The sequence below is a fragment of the Mobula hypostoma genome, chromosome 20 (genome assembly GCF_963921235.1).
Source record: "Mobula hypostoma chromosome 20, sMobHyp1.1, whole genome shotgun sequence".
NCBI classification, from domain to species: Eukaryota; Metazoa; Chordata; class Chondrichthyes; order Myliobatiformes; family Myliobatidae; genus Mobula; species Mobula hypostoma.
This window is the reverse complement of record NC_086116.1, coordinates 7,558,513-7,583,567: the sequence shown is the minus strand read 5'-3', so window position 1 is coordinate 7,583,567 and position 25,055 is coordinate 7,558,513. Positions and strand designations below refer to the sequence as shown.

The window sequence follows — 25,055 nt, the reverse complement described above, 5'->3', positions numbered from 1 at the left end:
TTTACAATTATTTCAAATTACTTCCTGGGAGTTTTGACTTTACTAGAAATGAAAAATAATTTCACTATTAATAAAACTAAACCAGTATATCATCCCTCAATACAATGCGGTTTCATTATTGGCAAAAATGTGGAAATAACAATTGTGCTGGTTCAAAGGATTGTGTTTGTTTTGATGGAATAACTTCAGGGAGACTTGAAGCATCTTTGGTACAATCAGAATACTTAAAAATATAACTTCTGACTGTTTCTAGTTTTTTCTTACGTACAATGTCATGAGGTGCTATCCATAAAGTTGCAATCTTTCATCTTGTATTACTTAAGAGATGTAGTTTCACTTGGATGTAGTTCATCATAGACTGTGAGAAAAGTCCTTCAGCTCCACTGATTTACGCTAGCCAAGATTCTCATTTAAGCTAATTCAATTTCTCCATATTTGACCCACATCCTTCTGAACCAGGGGTCTATTGACCCTTGCCTAATGGTATTGGTCCATGTTATAAAGAAGGTTGGGATCCCCTGCTCTAAACCTCTCCTATCCATGTATCTTCCTCAACCTCTTCCTCTGGCAGCTTGTTTCATGTACTGACCACACAGTTGCCCCTCAGTTTGCTAGTGATCCAGTCCTGAGAAAAAGACTCTGCATTCAACCTGTATGTATCTCATGATTGTACTGTATATCTTCATAAGGTCATCCCTCTTTTGCCTAAACTCCAAAGAATAAAGTCCTAGCCTGCCCAACCTCTCCATAACTCCATCCACCGAATCCATCCATCGAATCCCAGCAACATTTTTGCAATCTTTCCAACTGAATTACATCATTCCTATAGCACGATGACCAAGACTGAATGCAATGTTACACTGCTGTCTCAAACTCTCATGCAACTGCAACAGAACATCACCACTTTACCAAGTGGCCTGACTGATGACCAGCATGATGAATGCTGCCTTTGTCACCCTGTCTACCTGTGATGACTCTTTCAGGGAACAATGAACTTGGCCTCTGCCTGCTCTGTCAATGCTCCCCAAGTCCGACCGTTGAATATTAAGATCCTACTGTAATATGTCTTCACAAAATACAACACCTCACTTACCTGAGTTAAACCCCACCAGATTTGGGTCACTAGAGAGATAGAGAATAGATGACATAGGTTTCAAGTTATTTCTGATTTCCAGTTAGACTTTTATTGAACAAGGTGCTGTTTCTTCAGTTTTCAGCAAAGTAATTCAAGTTATGATAAAAGACAGCAATAACAATTGTTTTTCTTCCTCAGATGCAGTTAACTGACCTTGAAATCCTAGCTCAGAATAAAGATGCTATTTTACTCGAGGTCTGTATCACATTTAATATCTTGTTGCTTCTAATCGGCAAAGTTAATGTAAGTCTGCATCGAACAAGTTCTGACACATGATGTACTCCCCATTTTTTTTTTAATAACAAAAGTGTCGATATTCACCCTGCTACTGTTGGTGAAACTCATGATATGTAAGAACATCAAATGCCCAATGCACGGATTAGTTCTGCTGGATTTCCCTCTTCAACAAGGCATTGAATTTCACTTTGGTATTCCCTATTGATGTGTCTCAAGGTCTTTTAGTTCTCGGCACATAGACCAATAGGTGTGATCTTTGCAACCATCTCTTAAAAGGACATGCCAAAATGGCACGGTAGGGTAATAATCAGCACAATGTTATCACAGCACCAGCAACAAGAGTTCAATCCTGCCACTGTCTGTAAGGAGTTAGTCCGTTCTCCCCATGCTTGTGTGGGGTTGCTCTGGTAACCGCCCACATTCCAAAGACTTACAGGTTAGTGGTTCACATGGGTGTAACTGGGCAACATGGGTTTGTTGTGCAAGAAGGGCCTGTTACTGTCTGTATCTCTAAGGAATTTCAAGCACCACTCTTCCAGCTGCAGGGGAGGATTGACAATGAACAGATGCTGCCATGATGGGAGGACAGATCGGAAGGGCCAGCTCAGGCTGGGGAAGTGGGGTGTGCACAGGATACAGGGAAGCCGTAAAGTCCCTGCTAACGATGGGGGAGGGAAAACAGTGACACGGAGGCAGTGGAAAAGCTCAGCAGGTCAGGCAGCATCTGCAGAGGAAAATGAGCAGTTGATGTTTCTGGCTGAGACCTTTCATCTGGACAGAAAAGAATGGCTGGTATAAAGACTTGCTGGGGGGGAGGGGTGAAACTGGAGCTTGAGAGGGGGTGGCAGGCAGGTGAGGGTGGCAGGGGAGTTGAAATTGTATCAGAAGCTGGAAGATGATTGGTGGCTAAAGATGAAATCTAATAGAAGATGATGGTGGGCCATCGAATGGAGGGATCTCGAGAGAGTGTGTGAGTGATGAGCAGCTGGAGAGTTGGGGAGATGGAAAGAGGATATTGGGAGCCAATGGGATCAGAAGCAGAAAAGAAAAGGCGGGGAAAGGGACAGAAGGGAGATGGTACTGACAGTGTGAGAATTTGATGTTCATGTCTCCAGGTTGGAGACTGCTCAGGTAGAATATGAGATGCTGTTCCTCTAAGTTGCACTTAGACAGACATGTCACTGGTAACGGAAAATAGAATTAAAATTTTTGGCTATCGGGAGATTCCAGCTGGCATGTTGGAGCAATGCAACTAACCTCTTGGCAGAAGGATGCCAGGAAGGTCTAAGAACATAGAGATCGCAAATACTGAAGACAATCTGCATGTTTGAATCTGGCTAAGTTGTGCCATAACAATGACATCTCAGTCAATGTCAGCAAGTCTAAGGGGCTGATGAGGGAATTAAATGCAGCATCTCCAAGTTTGCGGATGACACGAAGCTGGGTGGCAGTGTTAGCAGTGAGGAGGATGCTAAGAGGATGCAGGGTGACTTGGATAGGTTGGGTGAGTGGGCAAACTCATGGCAGATGCAATTTAATGTGGATAAATGTGAAGTTATCCACTTTGGTGGCAAAAATAGGAAAACAGATTATTATCTGAATGGTGGCCGATTAGGAAAAGGGGAGGTGCAACGAGACCTGGGTGTCATTATACACCAGTCATTGAAAGTGGGCATGCAGGTACAGCAGGCGGTGAAAAAGGCGAACGGTATGCTGGCATTTATAGCGAGAGGATTCGAGTACAGGAGCAGGGAGGTACTACTGCAGTTGTACAAGGCCTTGGTGAGACCACACCTGGAGTATTGTGTGCAGTTTTGGTCCCCTAATCTGAGGAAAGACATCTTTGCCATAGAGGGAGTACAAAGAAGGTTCACCAGATTGATTCCTGGGATGGCAGGTCTTTCATATGAAGAAAGACTGGATGAACTGGGCTTGTACTCGTTGGAATTTAGAAGATTGAGGGGGGATCTGATTGAAACGTATAAGATCCTAAAGGGATTGGACAGGCTAGATGCAGGAAGATTGTTCCCGATGTTGGGGAGGTCTAGAACGAGGGGTCACAGTTTGAGGATAGAGGGGAAGCCTTTTAGGACCGAGGTTAGGAAAAACTTCTTCACACAGAGAGTGGTGAATCTGTGGAATTCTCTGCCACAGCAAACTGTTGAGGCCAGTTCATTAGCTATGTTTAAAAGGAAGTTAGATATGGCCCTTGTGGCTACAGGGGTCAGGGGGTATGGAGGGAAGGCTGGGTTCTGAGTTGGATGATCAGCCATGATCATAATAAATGGCGGTGCAGGCTCGAAGGGCCGAATGGCCTACTCCTGCACCTATTTTCTATGTTTCTATTATTGACTTCAGGAAAAGGAAACCAAAAGTTCCATGAGCCAGTCCTCACTGGGGGCAGGGATGGAGAGGGTCAGCAACTTTAAATTCCTCAGGGTTGTCATTTCAGAGGACCTGTCTTGAGCCCAGCATGTAAGTGCCATTTAAAAAGAAAACACAGCAGCCTCTCTACTGTCTTAGAAGCTTGTGAAGATTTGGCATGTCATCTAAAACTGACAAACTTCATTTGATTGAAGTGTATATTTGTGGATTGGTGGAGCGTATATTGACTGGTTGCAACATGGCCTGGTAGGGAAGTTCCAATGCCCTTGTAAGAATCGTCCACAAAAAAATAGTGAATGTGACCCAGTTCATCAAGAGTAAAGCCCTCCCCACCATTGAGCACAGTTACACTGAGCGCTGTCACAAGGAAGCAGCATCCATCATCAAGGACCCCCACCACCCAGGCCATGCTGTCTTCTTGTGTGGTCATCAGGAAGAAGATACAGGAGCCTCAGGACACACATTACCAAGTTCAGGAACTGTTATTACCCCTCAACCACCAGGCTCTTGAACCAGAGGAGACAACTTCACTCACCCCATCACTGAACTGTTCCCACAATCTATGGACTCACTTTCAAGCACTTTTTATCTCATGTTCTCAATATCTATTTCTCTTGTTTTTGCTATTTTGTGTTTGCAAAGTTTGTTGTCTTTTGCACATTGGTTGTTCAAGTGGTCTTTCACTGATTCTATTGTTTCTCGGATTTACTGTGTATGCCCGCAAGTAAATGAATCTCAGGGTTGTATTTGATAACGTATGCATACTTTGATAGTAAATTTACTTTGACCTTTTCCTTTGAAATTTGGAATTGATTCAGAAGAAATAGATTATAATGAGCTTGACATTTTTGGGAATGAAAACTTTAAACTAATGATTAAAAATTGCATAAGAAATGTCTTTGCATTTACTGCGACTGTTAGTATAAATTGGGTTAGATTTGCACCAGAAAAACATGCTGGGGACGATGAAAACCCTTACTGAGAAATTAGATAAATTCCCGAATCTCTTGTGTAAAATTGCTGTTCTGGAGGTTAAGCCAAGTTTACATGGGTCAATGCTCTTCCGTCTCCCTGTCCACAGTTTTGTGAAGGAATTTCTAGTACTTGAGTATAGCTGGAGCCATTTTAGTTCAATTTAATAAACCTTCAATCGCCAAGATTTCAAATTTTAAGTTAATTTTATTATCAAAGTGCATATGTCACCAAATACAGTACTGAGATTCATTTTTCTTGCAGTCATTTACTTTAGAACTGTAAATATTATGGAATCAATGAAAATTCACACAAATACTAATGTGCAAAAGAAGACAAACTGTAAATGCAAAAAAAAAAACCTAATAATAAATAAATGCACGATACTGAGAATGTGAGTTAGAGAATCTTTGAAAGTGAATCCATAGGTTGTGGAATCAATTCAGTGTTGAGGTGAGTGAAGTTATCCACATTGCTTCTGGAAATTGATTGTGTCAGGACAATGACTGTATCTGAACTCGGTCGTGTGGGATCAAAAGCTCCTGTACCTTTGCTTTGGTAGCAACGAGAAGGGAGCATGGCCTGGATGGTGGAGGTCCTTAATGGAAGCTGCTTTTTTGAGGAGGTGTTTGTGGTATCATTCTTAAGGCTAAGTTTAATGAGACATGTTTCCTACTTGTTGAGTAGCATTGTTGTAATTCTTTACCCACACTCTACTGGCTTTTGGAGGGTAAGTGAAGAAATGGTGCTATCTTCTGCATTAAATTTAGAATCTTCATCTCGTAATCATCAGTGTTATTCTTGCACTTCAAACAAAAAAGTGTCAGCATTGATGTGATCAATTGGGAGGAGCGAAGTGTTGGCTGAAAGGCGTAAGCCTTTTCATTAACAGCTGCTTGCCCATTTTCACAATGTTGTAAGACCTTGTGCGTTTCGGGATCTCTGCTTTCAGTTCAAATTTTGAGTACTTGCAACATCCCCTACTGTATCCCTTTTGGGAAAAGTGCAACTATTATTTCGTATAACAGGCAAGTATGTACTTCCGAATAAAGATCAGTGTTTATGTAGCCAGAATGAGTAGTAGTCTGGCTGTGAGTCAGAGCTATTCACTGACAGAAGATGGGAAGTGATGGTACACAGAGGTTAAAGCTTGGGTAGGTGTACTTAGTCAGAGTCTAACTTCCGGAATCAGAATCTACACAAAGTTGGCAAGAATAGTTTATATAAAGGAAGAATAATTTTAAAATTCAAGGAAACATTCATAACCTTACAGCATAGATACAATAGAATAGTGGCAGAAGATTTCAGTACAGACAAGTGAAGAGTGTTTCATACGAAATTTAAGGTGTTACGCTAGTTAGAAAATGAGTATGAAGGTGATAAAACAGATCTGTGTGAAAATCATAAAGCAAATATCCAAAATACGGGAGGCTGGTTCTCTAGAAGTGAAACAAAAAAAAAAATTGGGTGCGGAAGAATTGAGCCATACTTGGGTGCGGGTGTGAGTGCTATCATAAAACAGATATATAGGGACATGAGAGGAAAGATTCACAAACACAACAGAAGGGACAGGATCGAGTGATCAGGAAGTTTGCACTGAACCCGCTTTCCAAAAGCCAGGAGGTGAGCTGAGGTCCTTTTAAGAGTCTGAGATGTAGTAAAAATGTTTCCTTTAAGGATAGATTTCATCTAGGGTGAGAAGTATATAATCAATAACTATTAATATAGAATCAATATTCAAATAAGTCAGGAGGAACTTGGAGTGTTGTTTAAGTCTGGGAATTGGGACAGTTACAATGAGGAACATGAACACATTCTGGGAAGATGGCAAAAGGATTAGCAAAATATGCTGGTAGGGTGAGAGAAGTCTTGTGTGTGATACAAGAATGGGTGTAAGTGATTCCAGGAATTGTACTTGAGGGAGTTTGAAATGAAAGTTCAAACTAAGTGTAATATGATAAGAACAGCTGTGGAGACAAAATCATTGTGTATATTTAAGGTGAGGACCAAAACCAGACGAAAGAGCCTCGGAAGAGAAAGATGACGCTTTAGAACAGTTAAGAATTTCTTTCATGAGACGGTAGTTGGCTGTGGAGGCCAAGTCATTAGATATAGTTAAAAAAACAAAGGTTGATAGGGTCTTGACTAGTATGGGTGGCAAAGGTTATGGGGAGAAGGCAGGAGACTGGGGTTGGGAGAGAAAATAAATCAGCTATAATAGAATGTGGAACAGACTTGATGGGCCAAATGTCTTAATTCTGCTGCTATGTCTTACAGTGTAAGAATGAGAACTGGAAGTGAGGCTCTAGGCCGCTTGATCCCTTGCATCTGCTGGACCATACATAAAGAAGGGCTGATCGTTTACCTCAGCATTGCTTTATCCCACTATCCTTTATCAAAATGATCTCTCCAGCTCTTAAAATTCTTCGTCACTGGCAGATGAAGTTATGTTTGGCCACTAGTGCACTTTAAGGTTAAGCACCTCTGCTCTTTACCTGCTTACTGTGGAAACCTGAAATCAAGCTACCAGAAGATATTAGGATAGATATTTTTTCCTTGTTTGGCACAGGAGCTTTGCAATAATTTGAATTAATTTGTTCTCTCTGCTCTGTAGCCCCTTGCCGATAATTTTGGCTACAACTAGGCTTGCAGTTGAGCTGTGCTTCACCATGGAATAGATCTGCCCAAGCAACTGTGCCTTTAATGAGTCTGTAGTCTTCTCTGAAGTTGGCAACTGCTTTGCATGGTATTTTGGGGAAATCATTTTGACAGCAAAGCTTTTCCGTTTAGCTTCACACCAAGAACTGGTCTCAAAGTGCCAGCAGTTGATGGGTTGCTAATGTCCAACTGTGAGTGAAGGACTCTGTCTAATGATGGGCTTCCACCAGTCTAATCCACCAGTTCTGCTTGCTGTGTTAAAATATTCTGTGCTACTTGCATGGACATTCTCAAAGTGGAAAATCCAGGATATTTGCCCTGTGTTGCAATTTCTGCCCTGCTGGGGCTGTTGAATTTCAGACTGGCCTAGAAGTCTCTACATTTCTCTAGGGTATTGTACGGCTTGAAAAATTGGTTTTGTCCAGAGTTAGACCCACATTATGTCCAATTTACGATCTCCTGCAGACTGCTGAAAATTGACCTTGGATTTGGAATTGATTTATTTTTGTCACATGTACCAAGATACATGTGAAAAGCTTGTCTTGCATACTGTTCACACAGATCAGATTACTACACAGTGCATTGAGGGTAGGCTGTTTTCCACATGGTGCAGAGCTGCGTTCTCAGCTCTATGCAATTTATTGTTACATGCAGAGCAGTTGCCACGCCCAAGCCATTGTGCATCCAGGTAGGTGCATCGATTTAAAAATTGATGAAGGTCAACAGGGATGTGCCAAATTTCGTCAGCCTCCTGAGGAAGTAAAGGCATTAGTAAGATTTCGTGGCTATGACATCTATAAGGTTTGATATGAATTTCAGCAATATTTTCATTTGAATCAGTCAACAACCTTTTCCAGCTTTCAAACTTCCCAATGTGAATATCAGCTGTATACCTGTCCAAAATACAACTTTGATTTATTTAGACTCTCTGCTCTTGATAGTTCATCTTTGCTTTTAGAGCAGGTAGGTTTAATAAATGCTGTTTTCTGTGGGATTGTTCGGAAGGCCAGCAATTAAACTACATTCTTTATCTTCACTGAAATCCTCAGATACAGCTTCATGCTTGCCTGGGCTGTTTTGTCCATAGCGGTCTAGGTCATTCCCTGCTTTCTGGCCGTGGAATCATTTAAGACAGCTGCTGCTGTTGCTGTCACATCTGTTTGCACAGGAAACCCCTAGAGCATCCAGGTGCCCACTCCCTGTGCAAAGAACATGTCTGCCGTGGGCACCGTTTCTCACACTCCCAGCCATCGTATCATTACGTTCATCCATTCAGTAGAAACCCTCCCGTGTAGCTGGTGGGGGAATTGTAGTTGGCTGCAATGATACTACGTGTTAAGTATGAGAACCCAAAACACATCAGTGTTGGCAAAACCCAACAATGCTACCCAATAAACCTTGCAATCAAAGTTCTTGCTCTAATTATTACAGCCAGTTTTGAATGACAACATCTAACGTCATTAGTGCGTAGTTCCTTGCCTTTAAATGACACTTCAATATTGTTCCAAAAATGTTTATTATCAGGCTATTTAGTACCAGACCTCAGATATTAAAGCAAATGGCCTGGCGCTTTCTCAGAGTTAAAAACTTGAGGGCTGTTTATCTTCCTTGCTCTCAGGGCATGGTGTGTCTCTCACACCCATGAGAGATGGGCAGGCAAATGTTAGTATGTGGATACAAATTGGCTCCTACAAACAGTACTAAGGTGTTGCCGCTGGCATGATATGGCTATGAGGCAGCCAGCTGGGTTTTGCCTGATAAGATTGGATCAGGTGGAATGTAGAGTTCCTGGACAGTTAAAAGGCTGGAAGCAAATGGGCAAAGTCTAAAATTGAGATGAGATGATTTTTTTTCCAAGAATTGTTTGATGATTGAATGGAGCTTGGAACACAAATAGAAAACAGCTAATATTTTATGGACACTAAATTGGGCAGTTTTGCAATAGCTGATTTCCTAAAGCAATTTAATGCATCAATGAGGGGCTTAGCAATTGAGAAGATCCAGGAAATGAAGCCTAAGATCGCTTGACACCAGTATGCAAGACCCAAAATGTTACACATTTCAACATCTCCAAGGGATTATCTAATGTTCCAGATCGCTGACCATAGGGGGGCTACGAGTATTTGTCCACACTGGTCTTCTGGCCTGACACCCAGCCAGGCATCCCGGTCCAGTCCATAGATATTCCATGTCCACGTAGCCAGCCTTTGAACACAGAGCAGAGACTTGAGACTCCAGCCTGTCCTTCTGTTTCCCCCACCTCCCTCCCCCTAAAACACAACCTGACTCCTAACTACCATCTGACCCCAAAAGCGCACACACAACTCTAAAAAGCAAGTAAAACTGAGCTGTGACCTTAACAAAGGTCACAGTTTGGCATCATCTTGAAGCATCTGTACTCATGTGGTTACTTCGATACAACTCGTAGCCAGTGGGTTGCTTTTATAGACGGGATGCGGCTGTTCCAGTCTGCTCTGCCCTGTACAGCCTATTGCCATCCAATTTGGGACCTCCCGTTTCCCTCCTTGCTTCAATAGGGAAGATGCATCATTCACCATCTTTTAAACTCTTGTCGATGCATCCCTTGGCAGTGTGCCCATCTTTATCATGAATTTAAGAAATTTTGTACAGCCTCAGCTCATCATTTGAAGCAGAGGAAATGTTTACAGCCATATTTGGGTCACTTTGTATAGTGTGAAATGTAAGCTTATCTCAGCCCTGACAGATTTCCTTTGGCTGCTAAACTTTGTCCTTATCTCATTTTGTTTCCTCTTGGACAGAACAGCAATGCTACTGATGAAATTCTAAGGTCATTTGACTCCCGGCTGAAGGAATGTTCCTACTGTGCTGATCATACAAGTAGCTCCAAAATCAGCACTAGAAGTGTTTTGTTCATTATCTATCCTTTTACAGTTTCCTGCCACCAGGACCATAAAGTCCAATATTACATCTGCTTTGAGTGAATAATGCAAGCCATATATTGGCCAGGTTTCAAGTTCTTGGATTGTTTTACAGCTCTTCGGTTAAATTAAATGGTTAAACTGATGGTTGAGCCATCAGGCTCCTGAAATAGTGTGGCTAACTTCACTCACCCCGACGCTAAACTGGTTCCACAATCTATGGACGTGCTTTCAAGGACTACAACTCTCACTGTTCTCAATATTTATTAGTTATTTATTACTGTTTTTTTCCTTTTGGGCAATATTTGCATAATTTTTTTGCACATTGTCAGTTTTTGTGTGCAGTTTTATATTAAAATCTCAAGGTAATATATGTTGACATGTATATACACTTCGATTTATATTTTTAAAAAAATTACTTTGAACTTTAAGTGAACTGGTCTGTAAGGGGCTGGTAAAATTATTCATCACCTTCCTCATCTACCTCCCCTACCCCAGATCCTTCCTTCCTCCTGCCCAGTAGCAATGCACACAATATTAGTCTATTTGTTCTATTTTTGTTTAATGCATCTTTTCTTTGCAGAGGGAGAATCATATTAAGGAGCTTAAACATTCCATTGTTGAATATTCCATGATTATAGAGGTAAGATCCTCTTTTTAAATAATTGAATGCATGAGCAAAAGAATTCCTGTTTGAGTTCCAGTCCTGAATCCCTGTAGGGTCTACGAAATGAGAAGAGCAAGTTAGAACAACAACTCCTCGTGCAACAGGAGCTGGCTTCGTGAGTATTGATCACTGATTCCCTCATTAAGACCCACTCCCAATGTTTGCAGTCCAGCTCCCCTAATGTTGCCCATCATTTATTCACAGAGAGTGTATAAACACATCAACAATGCTGCTAGATGGACCTGAGATATCCGGGGCCCCGAGTTCATTGCAAGCAGAGCTATTAAATGCTTTTCAGGTAAGAAAGATGAGGAAACTTGCACAAAAACAAAAATTGCTGGCAGTGCTCAAAGGATAGGTGGCATCTATGGAGTGTGACATAGTCAACATTCGGGTGAGGGGTTATCGGCCTTAAACTGTGTGCTTTTCCCTGCACAGGTGGTGCCTGGCCTGCATGCCCCCAGTATCTTCTGCCTAGGCCTCAGATTTGACAGTATCTACATCTTTGCTTTTCCGTTACTGAGCAATCCTCAAGCTAACTTTGAAGAGCTTTCAACATGGAATAGTTGGGGATTTGAGTACATCACATGGGTGTGATGGAAGCAAATCCAATCAGGATTTGGATTGAAAACAAGGAAAATATTTCAGGCCTATGAATCAGGAAATGTGGAGCAACATAAAACTGTGAGATCTCAGTGGCTCAGGCAGGGTCTATGGAGGAGAATAAACAGCTGACATTTTAGGTCGAGATCATTAATCATGGATTTAGTATTGGGAAAGAGTAACTGAAATGCAATCTGGGCTGCAGAATGCTTAGAATACTACTTGGCCCTTAAATTTATTACCAATAAAGCAGGCTGCCAGATCACAATGTAACTGATGGCCACTTCCTTCATTGCTACATCTACATGCTGAGCCTGCCCAGAGCTGGCAGCTGTCCTTTTAACAAAAAAAAAGGAAATGCAGCATTATTAAAAGGGATATATTACAGGGTGAAACAAGAACATAACACTGGGATTCCTAAAAACCTTTCTGCCAGATCAGGTTCCTATCAAAGAATGGAGGTGCTGGAGAATCACAGTGACAAGTCTATTTTAGACCCAAATGAGAACCCGATGATATAAGACTTAACTGGAAGCTAAATTTTAATGAATCAAAGTTGTTGATGACATCACAGAACAATTGATAAAGTCCTCAAGCTGGAAAGACTTTTGGGTTTTGTGGGGATTGAGATGAACCTTGGTTGAACAACATCCATTTCCCACGTGCAACTCCACATTGGGAGCCACAGTAGTATAGTGGTTAACGCAACAATATTCCGCAGTGGTGGAGTTACTTTCTGGTGCCTTCTGTAAGGAGTTTGTACTTTCTCCCTGAGACCACGTGGGTTTCCCCTCAGTGCTCAAGTTTCCTCTGAGTTCAAGGATGTAGCAGTTCGTAGGTTGAATACTCATTGTAAATTGTCTTGTGATTAGGCTAACGTTAAACACTTGGGTTGCTGGATAGTGCAGCTCATAGGGTCCAAAGGGCCTGTTTCAGGCCAATCCTCTAAATAAATTTATTTTTAAATGAAATGGACGGGCCACAGTCTTTACTGAATTGGAATTGTCCTGTGTGTTTGTATGCTTAAATATAGATGAAAAAAAAATAACGATTTTGCAGTCAGCACTGAAAGGGAACTTTGCTTATATAGCAAGCTGCCTTGTGGTGTGAAGACATGATCCAAGTTATTTTTAGTCACTGTGTAAAAGACGTTAAAGGCATTCCAATATAATTTATGCATCCAATGAAATACTTTGGTTATAACTGCCACAGAGGAGGACAAACTGAACACCTGAGGTATCAAGTGCATTCCTGAGCATGGTGGTGTACTCAAGCAAGGAACTGTCTTTCTATTGAAGCAACACACATAAAAGTTGCTGGTGAACGCAGCAGGCCAGGCAGCATCTCTAGGAAGAGGTGCAGTCTACGGTTCAGGCCGAGACCCTTCGTCAGGACTAACTGAAGGAAGAGTGAGTAAGGGATTTGAAAGTGGGAGGGGGAGGGGGAGATCCAAAATGATATGAGAAGACAGGAGGGGGAGGGATAGAGCCAAGAGCTGGACAGGTGATAGGCAAAAGGGGATACGAGAGGATAATGGGACAGGAGGTCCGGGAAGAAAGACAAGGGGGGGGGACCCAGAGGGTGGGCAAGGGGTATATTCAGAGGGACAGAGGGAGAAAAAGGAGAGTGAGAGAAAGAATGTGTGTATAAAAATAAGTAAAAGATGGTGTACGAGGGGGAGGTGGGGCATTAGCAGAAGTTAGAGAAGTCAGTGTTCATGCCATCAGGTTGGAGGCTACCCAGACGGAATATAAGGAATATCCCGGACCTCCTGTCCCATGATCCTCTTGTATCCCTTTTGCCTATCACCTGTCCAGCTCTTGGCTCCATCCCTCCCTCTCCTTTCTTCTATCATTTTGGATCTTGCCCTCCCCCTCCAACTTTCAAATCCTTTACTCACTCTTCCTTCAGTTAGTCCTGACGAAGGGTCTCAACCTGAAACGTCGACTGCACCTCTTCCTAGAGATGTTGCCTGGCCTGCTGCGTTCACCAGCAACTTTTATGTGTGTTGCTTGAATTTCCAGCATTTGCAGAATTCCTGTTGTTTCTATTGAAGGAAGTGGGTTATTTGGGCCCAAGGGGCCAGACACAAGCTGTTGACAAGTTATCCAGGAAAAGGCTGAGACAAGAATCCCTCTGCATCATCTGTTACATGTCAACGATTTTTAATTAACCATAAGCCGCATTTAGGCGCACCTGGATGAGGCGTGGTGGGGGGAATGACTTCATTATAACATACGTGGACGTTTTTTCTATTTGATTTGAGAAGTTTCTAGAAGATTCATCAGTTAAACGACTCAACGGACTGTGAGCTACCAGCGAGGGAGTGAATTGAGTTGAGTGAGTGGAAAGTGGCCAGGGAGTGAGTGGGCCAGTGAAGGGGTGGAGCTTTGAGGCTTTGACTCGAGAGATTCTGGCAGTTTTGGTAGTTGGTCTGTGCAATCAAGTCAATCAAGATTTGAATAGATCAGCAGAGAGCCGTTGATTAGACAATCAAGATTTGAATAGCTCAGACTCAGCAGAATGCAGCTGATTGGGCAATCGAGGTCAGGTGACCAAGCATTTTGGAAAAACTCAAACTGATAAATAGAGGGATAGCTCAAGCAGAGCGGCCAGTGAAGGAATGGAGCTTTGTGGCTTTAACTCGAGAGGCTTCGATGAGAACAGGCGGAGGACAAGCTTGCTTGCAGTTAGACTTTACAATGCCTCCTGAGACGGTGATGTGCCTCTCATGTGAGATGTGGCAGTCTTGGGGGAACGCCCCTCTCCCGCAGAGTCACATCTGCTAGAAGTGCATACGGCTGGGTGATCTGGAGCAGCAGCTGGATGATCTTCGACTCATTAGGCAGTCATAGATGAGAGCTACAGGGAGGTAGTCACACCTAGGCTGTCGGAAGCAGGTCATTGGGTGACAGTCAGAGGGGGGAAAGCGAAGGTGAGCAGACAGGTAGTGCAGAGCACCCCTGTAGCCATTACCCTGAATAATAAGTTTACCATCCTGGATACTGTTGGCGGGGACGACCGACCAGGTGTGAGCCACAGTGGCAGGGCCTCCGGCACTGAGTCTGACCCTGTGGTGCAGAAGGGTGGCACGGAGAAGAGAGCTGTCGTCATTGGAGACTCTATAGTCAGGGGAGCAGACAGGAGATTTTGTGGACGTGAGAAGGACACCCGCATGGTTTGTTGCCTCCCGGGTGCCAGGGTCCGGGATGTCTCTGACCAGGTGCACAACATCCTGGTACGAGAGGGAAAGAAACCAGAAGTCGTGATACATGTTGGGACCAACGACATAGGCAGGAAGAGGGATGAGGTCCTGAAGTATAAGTTTTGGGAACTAGGCAGAAGGCTGAAGAACAGGACTTCAAGGGTGGAGTTCTCAGGATTGCTGCCAGTGCTACGTGACAGTGATGGTAAGAATTGGAGGATATGGCAGCTGAATGTGTGGCTAAGGAGTTGGTGCAGGGAGCAGGGTTTTAGATTTTTGGATCATTGGGATCTCTTCTGGGGAAGGTGGAACCTGTCAGATTGGATGGGTTGCACCTGAACTCGAGGGGGAGCAATATCCTTGCAGGTAGGTTTGCTAGCATGGTTCGGGAGGGTTTAAACTAATTTGCGAGGGGGATGGGACCCAGAACGGTAGAGCAGTGAAAGAAGTGCATGGAGTAAAGCCAAATCTAACATATAGAGAGGCTCTGAGGAAAGAGAAGCAGAATAAACGGTGTAAAGACAGTAAGGTAGAAGGGCTGAAATGTGTGTACCTCAATGCAAGAAGCATCAGGAACAAAGGTGATGAACTGAGAGCTTGGATACATACATGGAATTATGATGTAGTGGCCATTACAGAGACTTGGCTGGCACCAGGGCAGGAATGGATTCTCAATATTCCTGGATTTCAGTGCTTTAAAAGGGATAGAGAGGGTGGAAAAAGGGGAGGAGGGATGGCATTACTGTTCAGGGATACTATTACAGCTACAGAAAGGGTGGGTAATGTAGCAGGATCCTCTTTTGAGTCAGTATGGGTGGAAGTCATGAACAGGAAGGGAGCAGTTACTCTATTGGGGATATTCTATAGGCCCCCTGGTAGCAGCAGAGATACAGAGGAGCAGATTGGGAGGCAGATTTTGGAAAGGTGCAAAAATAACAGGGTTGTTATCATGGGTGACTTTAACTTCCCTAATATTGATTGGCACCTGATTAGTTCCAAGGAAAAAACGATGGGGCAGAGTTTAACTGTGTCCAGGACGGATTCCTGTCACAGTATGTGGACAGGCCGACTAGGGGGAATGCCATACTAGATCTAGTACTAGGTAATGAACTGGGTCAGGTCACAGATCTCTCAGTGGGTGAGCATCTGGGGGACAGTGACCACCGCTCCCTGGCCTTTTAGCATTATCATGGAAAAGGATAGAATCAGTGAGGACAGGAAAATTTTTAATTGGGGAAGGGCAAATTATGAGGCTATAAGGCTAGAACTTGCGGGTGTGAATTGGGATGATGTTTTTGCAGGGAAATGTACTATGGACATGTGGTCGATGTTTAGAGATCTCTTGCAGGATGTCAGGGATAAATTTGTCCCAGTGAGGAAGATAAAGAATGGTAGGGTGAAGGAACCATGGGTGACGAGTGAGGTGGAAAATCTAGTCAGGTGGAAGAAGGCAGCATACATGAGGTTTAGGAAGCAGGGTTCAGATGGGTCTATTGAGGAATATAGGGAAGCAAAAAAGGAGCTTAAGAAGGGGCTGAGAAGAGCAAGAAGGGGGCATGAGAAGACCTTGGCGAGTAGAGTAAAGGAAAACCCCAAGGCATTCTTCAATTATGTGAAGAAAAAAAGGATGACAGGAATGAAGGTAGGACCGATTAGAGATAAAGGTGGGAAGATGTGCCTGGAGGCTGTGGAAGTGAGCGAGGTCCTCAATGAATACTTCTCTTTGGTATTCACCAATGAGAGGGAACTTGATGATGGTGAGGACAATATGAGTGAGGTTGATGTTCTGGAGCACGTTGATATTAAGGGAGAGGAGGTGTTGGAGTTATTAAAATACATTAGGACAGATAAGTCCGTGGGGCCTGATGGAATATTCCCCAGGCTGCTCCACGAGGTGAGGGAGGAGATTGCTGAGCCTCTGGCTAGGATCTTTATGTCCTCGTTGTCCACGGGAATGGTACCGGAGGATTGGAGGGAGGCCAATGTTGTCCCCTTGTTCAAAAAAGGTAGTAGGGATAGTCCGGGTAATTATAGACCAGTGAGCCTTACATCTGTGGTGGGAAAGCTGTTGGAAAAGATTCTTAGAGATAGGATCTCTGGGCATTTAGAGAATCATGGTCTGATCAGGGACAGTCAGCATGGCTTTGTGAAGGGTAGATCGTGTCTAACAAGCCTGATAGAGTTCTTTGAGGAGGAGACCAGGCATATAGATGAGGGTAGAGCAGTGGATGTGATCTATATGGATTTTAGTAAGGCATTTGACAAGGTTCCACACAGTAGACTTATTCAGAAAGTCAGAAGGCATGGGATCCAGGGAAGTTTGGCCAGGTGGATTCAGAATTGGCTTGACTGCAGAAGGCAGAGGGTGGTGGTGGAGGGAGTACATTCAGATTGGAGGATTGTGACTAGTGGTGTCCCACAAGGATCTGTTCTGGGACCTCTACTTTTCGTGATTTTTATTAATGACCTGGATGTGGAGGTAGAAGGGTGGGTTGGCACGTTTGCGGATGACACAAAGGTTGGTGGTGTCGTAGATAGTGTAGAGGATTGTCAAAGACTGCAGAGAGACATTGATAGGATGCAGGAGTGGGCTGAGAAGTGGCAGATGGAGTTCAACCTGGAGAAGTGTGAGGTGGTACACTTTGGAAGGACAAACTCCAAGGCAGAGTACAAAGTAAATGGCAGGATACTTGGTAGTGTGGAGGAGCAGCGGGATCTGGGGATACATGTCCACAGATCCCTGAAAGTTGCCTCACAGGTGGATAGGGTAGTTAAGAAAGCTTATGGGGTGTTAGCTTTCATAAGTCGAGGGATAGAGTTTAAGAGTCACGATGTAATGATGCAGCTCTATAAAACTCTGGTTAGGCCACACTTGGAGTATTGTGTCCAGTTCTGGTTGGCTCACTATAGGAATGACGTGGAAGCATTGGAACGGGTGCAGAGGAGATTTACCAGGATGCTGCCTGGTTTAGAGAGTATGCATTATGATCAGAGATTAAGGGAGCTAGGGCTTTACTCTTTGGAGAGACGTAGGATGAGAGGAGACATGATAGAGGTGTACAAGGTAATAAGAGGAATAAATAGAGTGGATAGCCAGAGCCTCTTCCCCAGGGCACCACTGCTCAATACAAGAGGACATGGCTTTAAGGTCAGGGGTGGGAAGTTCAAGGGGGATATTAGAGGAAGGTTTTTTACTCAGAGAGTGGTTGGTGCGTGGAATGCACTGCCTGAGTCAGTGGTGGAGGCAGATACACTAGTGAAGTTTAAGAGACTACTAGACAGGTATATGGAGGAATTTAAGGTGGGAGCTTATGTGGGAGGCAGGGTTTGAGGGTCGGCACAACATTGTGGGCCGAAGGGCCTGTACTGTGCTGTACTATTCTATGTTTTATAAGAGTTCACTACAGCTGTGGGCGGTCCCAATATTCCTCCGTGTTGGAAGATTGTGATCATTTGCGGCACACAGTTCATATTGGATACGTGACTGTCACATTGTATGATCCATACTTGGATTTCTGGAGTATTCTGTGGCGACCACTTGTGTTAAGGAATATTCCGTGACTGTCACTTTGTGATATCCCTGCGTAGATTTTGGAACTCGGGCGTCACCTTGTTATCGCTGCTTGGACTCTAGTATTTAAGTGACGACCACTCGACTTCCTGAATCTTCTGTGACTGTCACCTTGTGTCATCGTAATGTGGATTTATGAACTCTACCTCACTGATACCTGTACCTGTTCCCGTGGATCTCGGAACCTTCTGGATTGCCATCCTAGGACTCTGTTTAAATTCTCTATATTTTGGGCTGAGTAAGACTTGGGAAGAACTGTTTGTGAGCTAAAATGCATTGCACTGTTAACTCTGGTTAGAGGAGTAATTGTTTTAATTGACTATAAAATTGAAAATATAGTTGTTTAACATTAAAAGTCTGTGTCTGTGGTCTATTGCTGCTGGCACGTAACACACCAAACTTTGAATTTTTCTTGGTGTGGTTTTATGTTATGCCGGGTTTTTGATAAACCCTGTAATGGTGTTATCGAGAAGAAAGATGAAATATGGTAACAGAAAGTGTATGAGCACTGGGAGAGAAGTATTTGCAACAAATCCTTCCTGGTGCATGGCAGATCCCTCATAGCTTAAAGGTCCTTGCAATGTTTCAGTTATGGAGTTGAGCCAATACTACTCCACATTTTTTGTGTTGAACAAGAAATCCCCAATGCCTTTATAGAGTGTGCATTAACAAAAACAGAGCTTCAGTAGAAATACAGAGCTCCAATTCTAGGAAGAGGTACAGTTGACGTTTCGGGCCGAGACCCTTCATCAGGACTAACTGAAGGAAGAGCTAGTAAGAGATTAGTAGTAGGAGCTAGTAGTAGGAAGAGCTAATCTCTTTCTAGCTCTTCCTTCAGTTAGTCCTGACGAAGGGTCTCAGCCCGAAACGTTGACTGTACCTCTTCCTAGAGATGCTGCCTGACCTTTTGTGTTCACCAGCAACTTTGTGTGTTGCTTGAATTTCCAGCATCTGCAGAATTCCTCGTATTTGCAGATCTGCAATTACTGTTTTTAGATTGATTGTTTTGGTCACTGGCTTTGGTCTATTTGATTAGGCCTGAAATCAATTTTGGTTGTATGTTAATTTAAACTTAAATTAGAATTACTTTCTGTTTCTAAGTTTTATTTGTTTTCCTGTCATGGGATGGCTGTGTAAATATGCTGTACTGTGTCTCCTCTATGATATCCTGTGCTGCTTTGTAAAATAAGAATAAATAATAAAAATTTGAATTACAGCAAAAAGAATTGGGTATAGTATTACTGATGTGTGAAAGTTGCTGCTAAAATAAAAATGCATAGTGCGAAAGAAGAATAGCAAGATGGTGCTCATGGGTCCCTGGACTGTTCAGAATTCTGATGGGAGAGGGGAAGAGGTGGTTCCTAAAATGGTGAGTGTGGGTACTCTGGCTCCTGTAACTTCTTCCGCAGTGGTAATAATGAGAGGGCATGTCCCGGATGGTGAGGATTCTTAGCAACGGATAAGACATAGGAGCAGAATTAGGCCATTCAGCCCATTGAGACTGCTCCACCATTCTATCATGGCTGATCCCAGATCCCACTCAACCTTGCACACCTGCCTTCTCTCACCACATCCTTTGATGCCCTGATCGACCAGGAAACTATCAACTTCTGCCTCAAGTATTCCCACGGGCTTGGCCTCCAACCACGGTATGGCAGAGCATTCCACAAATTTACTACTCTCTGGCTAAAAAAGTTTCTGCTTAACTCTGTTCGAAAAGGTCACCCCTCAATTTTGAGGCTGTGCCCTTGAGTTCTGGATACCCCCACCATAGGAAACATGCTCTCCACATCCACCTTATCTAGTCCTTTCAACATTCGGTACGGTAGGTTTCAGTGAGATTCCCCCCCAGCCCCCCGCATTCTTCTAAATTCCAGTGAGTAGAGGCCCAAAACTGCCAAACGCTCCTCACAGTTAACCCATTCATTCACAGAGTCATCCCGTGAACCTCCTCTGAACTCTCTCCAACGACAACACATTCTTTGAGCTCTGTGGTCCAAAGCTGTTGACAATAGACCAAGTGTGGCCTGATTTTATAACGTCTTATAACGGCTTAGCATTACCTCCTTTTATATTCTATTCCCCTTGAAATAAATGACGACATTCCATTTGCTGCCTTTACCACAGACTCAACCTGTAAGTTAACCATCTGGGAGTCTTGCACGAGGGCTCCTAAGTCCCTCTGCACCTCTGATGTTTGAACCTTCTCCCTATTTAAAAAAAATAGTCAGCACTATTGTTCCTTTTACCAAAGTGCATTATTATATATTTCCCAACACTCTATTCCATCTGCCACTTTTTTGTCCATTCTTCCAATTTCTCCTAGCCCAGCTACAATCACAATAATTCCTCATCACTACCTACCCCTCCACCCAGAGTATTGAACTGTGAAGATAGTTGGCTGATAAATATTCACTAATTCTGTTTTTTCATAACCATAAGACATAGGAGCAGAATTAGGCTATTTGGCCCATCGAGTCAAATGGACTCAATTTAATTGGAATTTAGAAGAATGTGGAGGGATGTCATTGAAACCCTTCGAATGTTGAAAGGACCAGATAGGGTGTATGTGGTGGCAATGTTTCCTATGGTGGTGGAGAGGGGGGGTGGAGGTATCCAGAACTAAAGGGCACAGCCTCAAAATTGAGGGGTGACCTTTTAGAACAGAGGTAACGAGGAATTTTTTTAGCCAGAGAGTAGTAAATTTGTGGAATGCTCTGCCATACCGTGGTTGGAGGCCAAGCCCGTGGGAATACTTGAGGCAGAAGTTGATAGTTTCCTGGTCGATCAGGGCATCAAAGGATGTGGTGAGAGAAGGCAGGTGTGCAAGGTTGAGTGGGATCTGGGATCAGCCATGATAGAATGGTGGAGCAGACTTGATGGGCTGAATGGCCTAATTCTGCTCCTATGTCTGAAGGTCTCATGGAGTCTGTTGATTTTGTTAAGCACTTAACCACTCCATTCTGTTCTGAAATTTAGAGATCCCATATCTGTGTGAAATGTATCAGCATCAGTGTCCTGCTGGGTGCATTTTTTAAAATAACGTGACATTTGTTGGTTGAAATCAAGTTAGTTGAGTTTAGGAGCTGAACTGTTTCTGTCTTGTGCACCTTTTAAAGGAGGGCGGTTCTGAATGGTCGAGTGATTCCGACTGTATCCCGGCCACTTTAGAGAGGATGCTGGATGAAGAAGTGCTGATGTTGCTGCAAGGATGTGGGCCAGAGCAGGCAGCTTTACGCTTCAAAGCGATCACCACGCAGATGGTAATCCTTCCACGTCACCAATGCTATAACGATGCTGAATGTACCTCTTCCACTGGAGCCGTCAGGCATGGCTCACCGTCGGTAATCTTACCTTGTGGTCTGCAGGCTGAGTTCAATCCCCACACCAACCATTCAACATCGTTCCATATACTTCATTTTCGATGTTTGCAACATTTGTAAAGAATGCTTGTGTTGTACATTTCTGCAGTCTTGGGATTTCCCCAAGGCCTTTACATCCAATCAAATACTTGAATCCTATTCCCCAGTAAAATGATTGGCAAATCATAGTCAGTGATTAAGCAAAGACCAACACTTCAGCCCATCAAATCTACAGACTCAAGATTCAATGTTTAAGTTTACTTATCACATGTACCCAAACATTCAGTGAATGCATCATTTGTACTAAAACCCAACACCACAGAGTATGCTGGGGACAGTCTGCAGGTGTCATACAAACATTGGGCCTTCGATTACCACATTGGACTTCCAGAGATTAGCAGACATGGGGTTCTGGCCAACATAGACCATAAAGCACCTATTGTTACACTAATCCTACCTAATCGACTTTATTCTCCTCACATTCCCACCGACTCCCATCCCTTCATCTGCACGCCACGGTTCGTATAGCATTACCCAGTTCACATTTTTAGCTGGTACAAAGAAGCCAAAATGGAGGAGGGGGAGATCTGCAAGGGGAATGGTGTACAAACCCCACACACAATGCACCGAGGGTCAGGAATGAGTCTTGGCTCTGGAGTTGTGAGGCGGCAGCACTACCAACCAGATTGATGTACTGCAACATTTTTACTCAATTCGAAAACAGCAGTTGTTTTCTTGGCTATGGAATGAATATTTGGAGGGATACCAGGTAGAAGTTTATAGTGCCTTGGTAGCTTTTTGCATTCTGTCTGGCAGTGCAGAACTCGGGCACTGAACAGGAATGTCAGCCCTGGATATACTCAGTTAGTGAATGGAATGAATCTTTCTGATTCACTTGAGAGCTACGAACTGACCTGTCCTGGTATTAAAACTCTGCGTTGAGGCATTTGTGTCCTTCTGTGGAGGAGCTGCCCGATCTCAAATACAGATATTGGTATTTGTTTGTTATTGTCATGTACTGAGAAACCGTGAAAAGCTTCTCTGTTCATACAGATCAGATCATTGAGGTACAATAAGGTAGATCAATAACAATGCAGAATAAAGTGTAGCAGCTACAGTGAAAGTGCAGGCAAGCAATAAGGTGCAAACTCAATGAGGTACATTTGCCAAGTCAGGAGTCCATTTCATTGCACTAGGGAATAATGGTAAGGCCTGGAACTCCGTGGGCTCTTGGTTCCCATTTGGGGTATTGCCATGCTGACACAATGTGACCCATTGCCACTGGAGTGTTAGAGACTGAACAATTACCTTATCGAAATGTATAAAATCATGAAGGGGGTAATGTTGGGGGTGGGGTCTAAAACTAGAGGATGTTGAATTTAAGCTCAATGTGGAAAGATTTAAAGGGGACTTGAGGGGAAGCTGCTGGAGGAAGCTTCAGAGGTGGATACAATTATGTTTTTAAAAAATTTAGAAATATACATGGATAGAAAATGGGAGTAATCCCCTTTACTCAGCTGTAATACTGATACCTCTGACTTTACTTCCCCCTCTCAAACTGCAGGCTGAATTCTATCATACTATGATCATTGACTCCTAAGGTTTCCTTTACCTTAAACTCCCTCATCAGATCTGTTTGTTACACAAATCCATTGCAGAAATGCCTTTGCCCTGGTGTGCTTAACCAAACTCTGCTCTAAAAAGTCATTTCATAGCGTGTAACGTGCCAAGATTTAAAAAGAGACATTTTCAATGGTTCTTGTTTCAGTCGAAGCAAGCAGCTGAGAAGAAGGGAGTGAAGAAATCGGGTAGAAAAAGTCTTTTTTTTTAAAAACTGCTCGGGGAGAAGGGTCTGCACTGCACAGGCGCGTGACGGAGCGAGCCAAGGTTTAAAACCAGATCACCATATACAGCAGGCAGTGTTGTGAGCGGGCAGCGGAGTGAGAGGGAGCAGAGTGGGAAGGCTTTGGCTCAACAGACTTCAGCGAGAACAGGCAGAGGCCAGGGTAGGTTCCGGTAAGTTTTTTGTCCAGATTGTTTAGAGTAGAGAGAATGCCAGGCAGGATGTTGGAATGCTCCTCTTGCAGGATGTGGGAAGTCAGGGAGCCCTCTGGTGTCCCTGACAACAACACCTGCAAGAAGTGCATCCAGCTGCAGCTCCTAACAAACCGCGTTAGGGAACTGGAGCAGGAGCTGGATGACCTCCGGACCATTCAGGAGAATGATGAGATTATAGATAGCAGCTACAGGGAGGTAGTTACTCCAAAGGAGCAGAGCACAGGAAATTGGGCCACTTTCAGGTGAGGGAAGAGGAAAGGGCAGGCAGAGCAGGGTTCCCCTGTGGCCATTCCCCTCAACAACAAGTATACCGCATTGGATACTGTTGGGGGGGGGGGGATGACTTACCTGGGACAAGCTGCAGCAGCTAGATCTCTGGCACTGAGTCTGTCTCTGCAGTGCAAAAGGGAGGGTGGAAAAAGAGGAGAGCGCTAGTGATAGGGGACTCGATAGTTAGAGGTGCAGATAGGAGGTTCTGTGGTCGTGACAGAGAATCCAGGATGGTTTGTTGCCTCCCGGGTGCCAGGGTCAAGGATGTCTCTGATCGCTTGCATGACATTCTGAAGTGGGAGGGTGATCAGCCAGATGTCGTGGTGCACATCGGTACCAATGGCATAGCAAGGAAGAGTGAGGAGGTCCTGGAGAGTGAGTATAGAGAGCTTGGTAGGAAGCTGAAAAGCAGGACCTCGAGGGTGGTAATCTCAGGATTGCTACCTGTGCTAGGTGCCAGTGAGGGTAGGAATAGGATGCTCTGGAGGATGAACAAGTGGCTGAGGAACTGGTGTAAGGGGCAGGGTTTCAGATTTCAGGATCACTGGGACCTTTTCTGGGGCAGGTGGGACCTGTACAAGAGAGCCGGGTTACACTTGAACTACAAGGGGACCAATATCCTTTCAGGGAGGTTTGTTAGTGCTATTGGAGAGGCTTTAAACTAGATTTGCAGGGGGATGGGAACCAGAGTGCCAGAGCTGACAGTGTGGCTGGGGTGAAAATAAATGATGTTAAAAGTTCAAGCAAAGCCACAAATGGAAGGGTTATGAGTGGTGGTAAAAATCTTCTGAGGTGTATATATTTCAATGCTAGGAGTATTGCGGGGAAGGCGGACGAGTTGAGGGCGTGGATTGACACGTGGAATTATGACGTTATAGCCATTAGTGAAACTTGGCTACAGGAGGGGCAGGACTGGCAGCTTAATATTCCAGGGTTCCGATGTTTCAGATGTGATCGAGGCAGAGGAATGAAAGGTGGAGGGGTAGCATTGCTTGTTAGGGAAAATATTACAGCAGTGCTCAGGCAGGACAG

At 43.8% G+C, this 25,055-nt stretch overlaps 1 protein-coding gene across 1 annotated transcript in view; it reads left to right on the top strand.

Annotated features, from left to right (window-relative positions):
* The window catches only part of lrmp (lymphoid-restricted membrane protein), a 238,326-nt gene that overhangs the window by 56,361 nt on the left and 156,910 nt on the right, over positions 1-25,055 (top strand). The window contains exons 9-13 of the mRNA XM_063072318.1: positions 1,274-1,330; positions 10,871-10,930; positions 11,008-11,069; positions 11,159-11,252; positions 21,453-21,596. Of these exons, the coding sequence (XP_062928388.1) occupies positions 1,274-1,330; positions 10,871-10,930; positions 11,008-11,069; positions 11,159-11,252; positions 21,453-21,596 (417 nt within the window). The remainder of the gene's footprint in view (positions 1-1,273; positions 1,331-10,870; positions 10,931-11,007; positions 11,070-11,158; positions 11,253-21,452; positions 21,597-25,055) is intronic.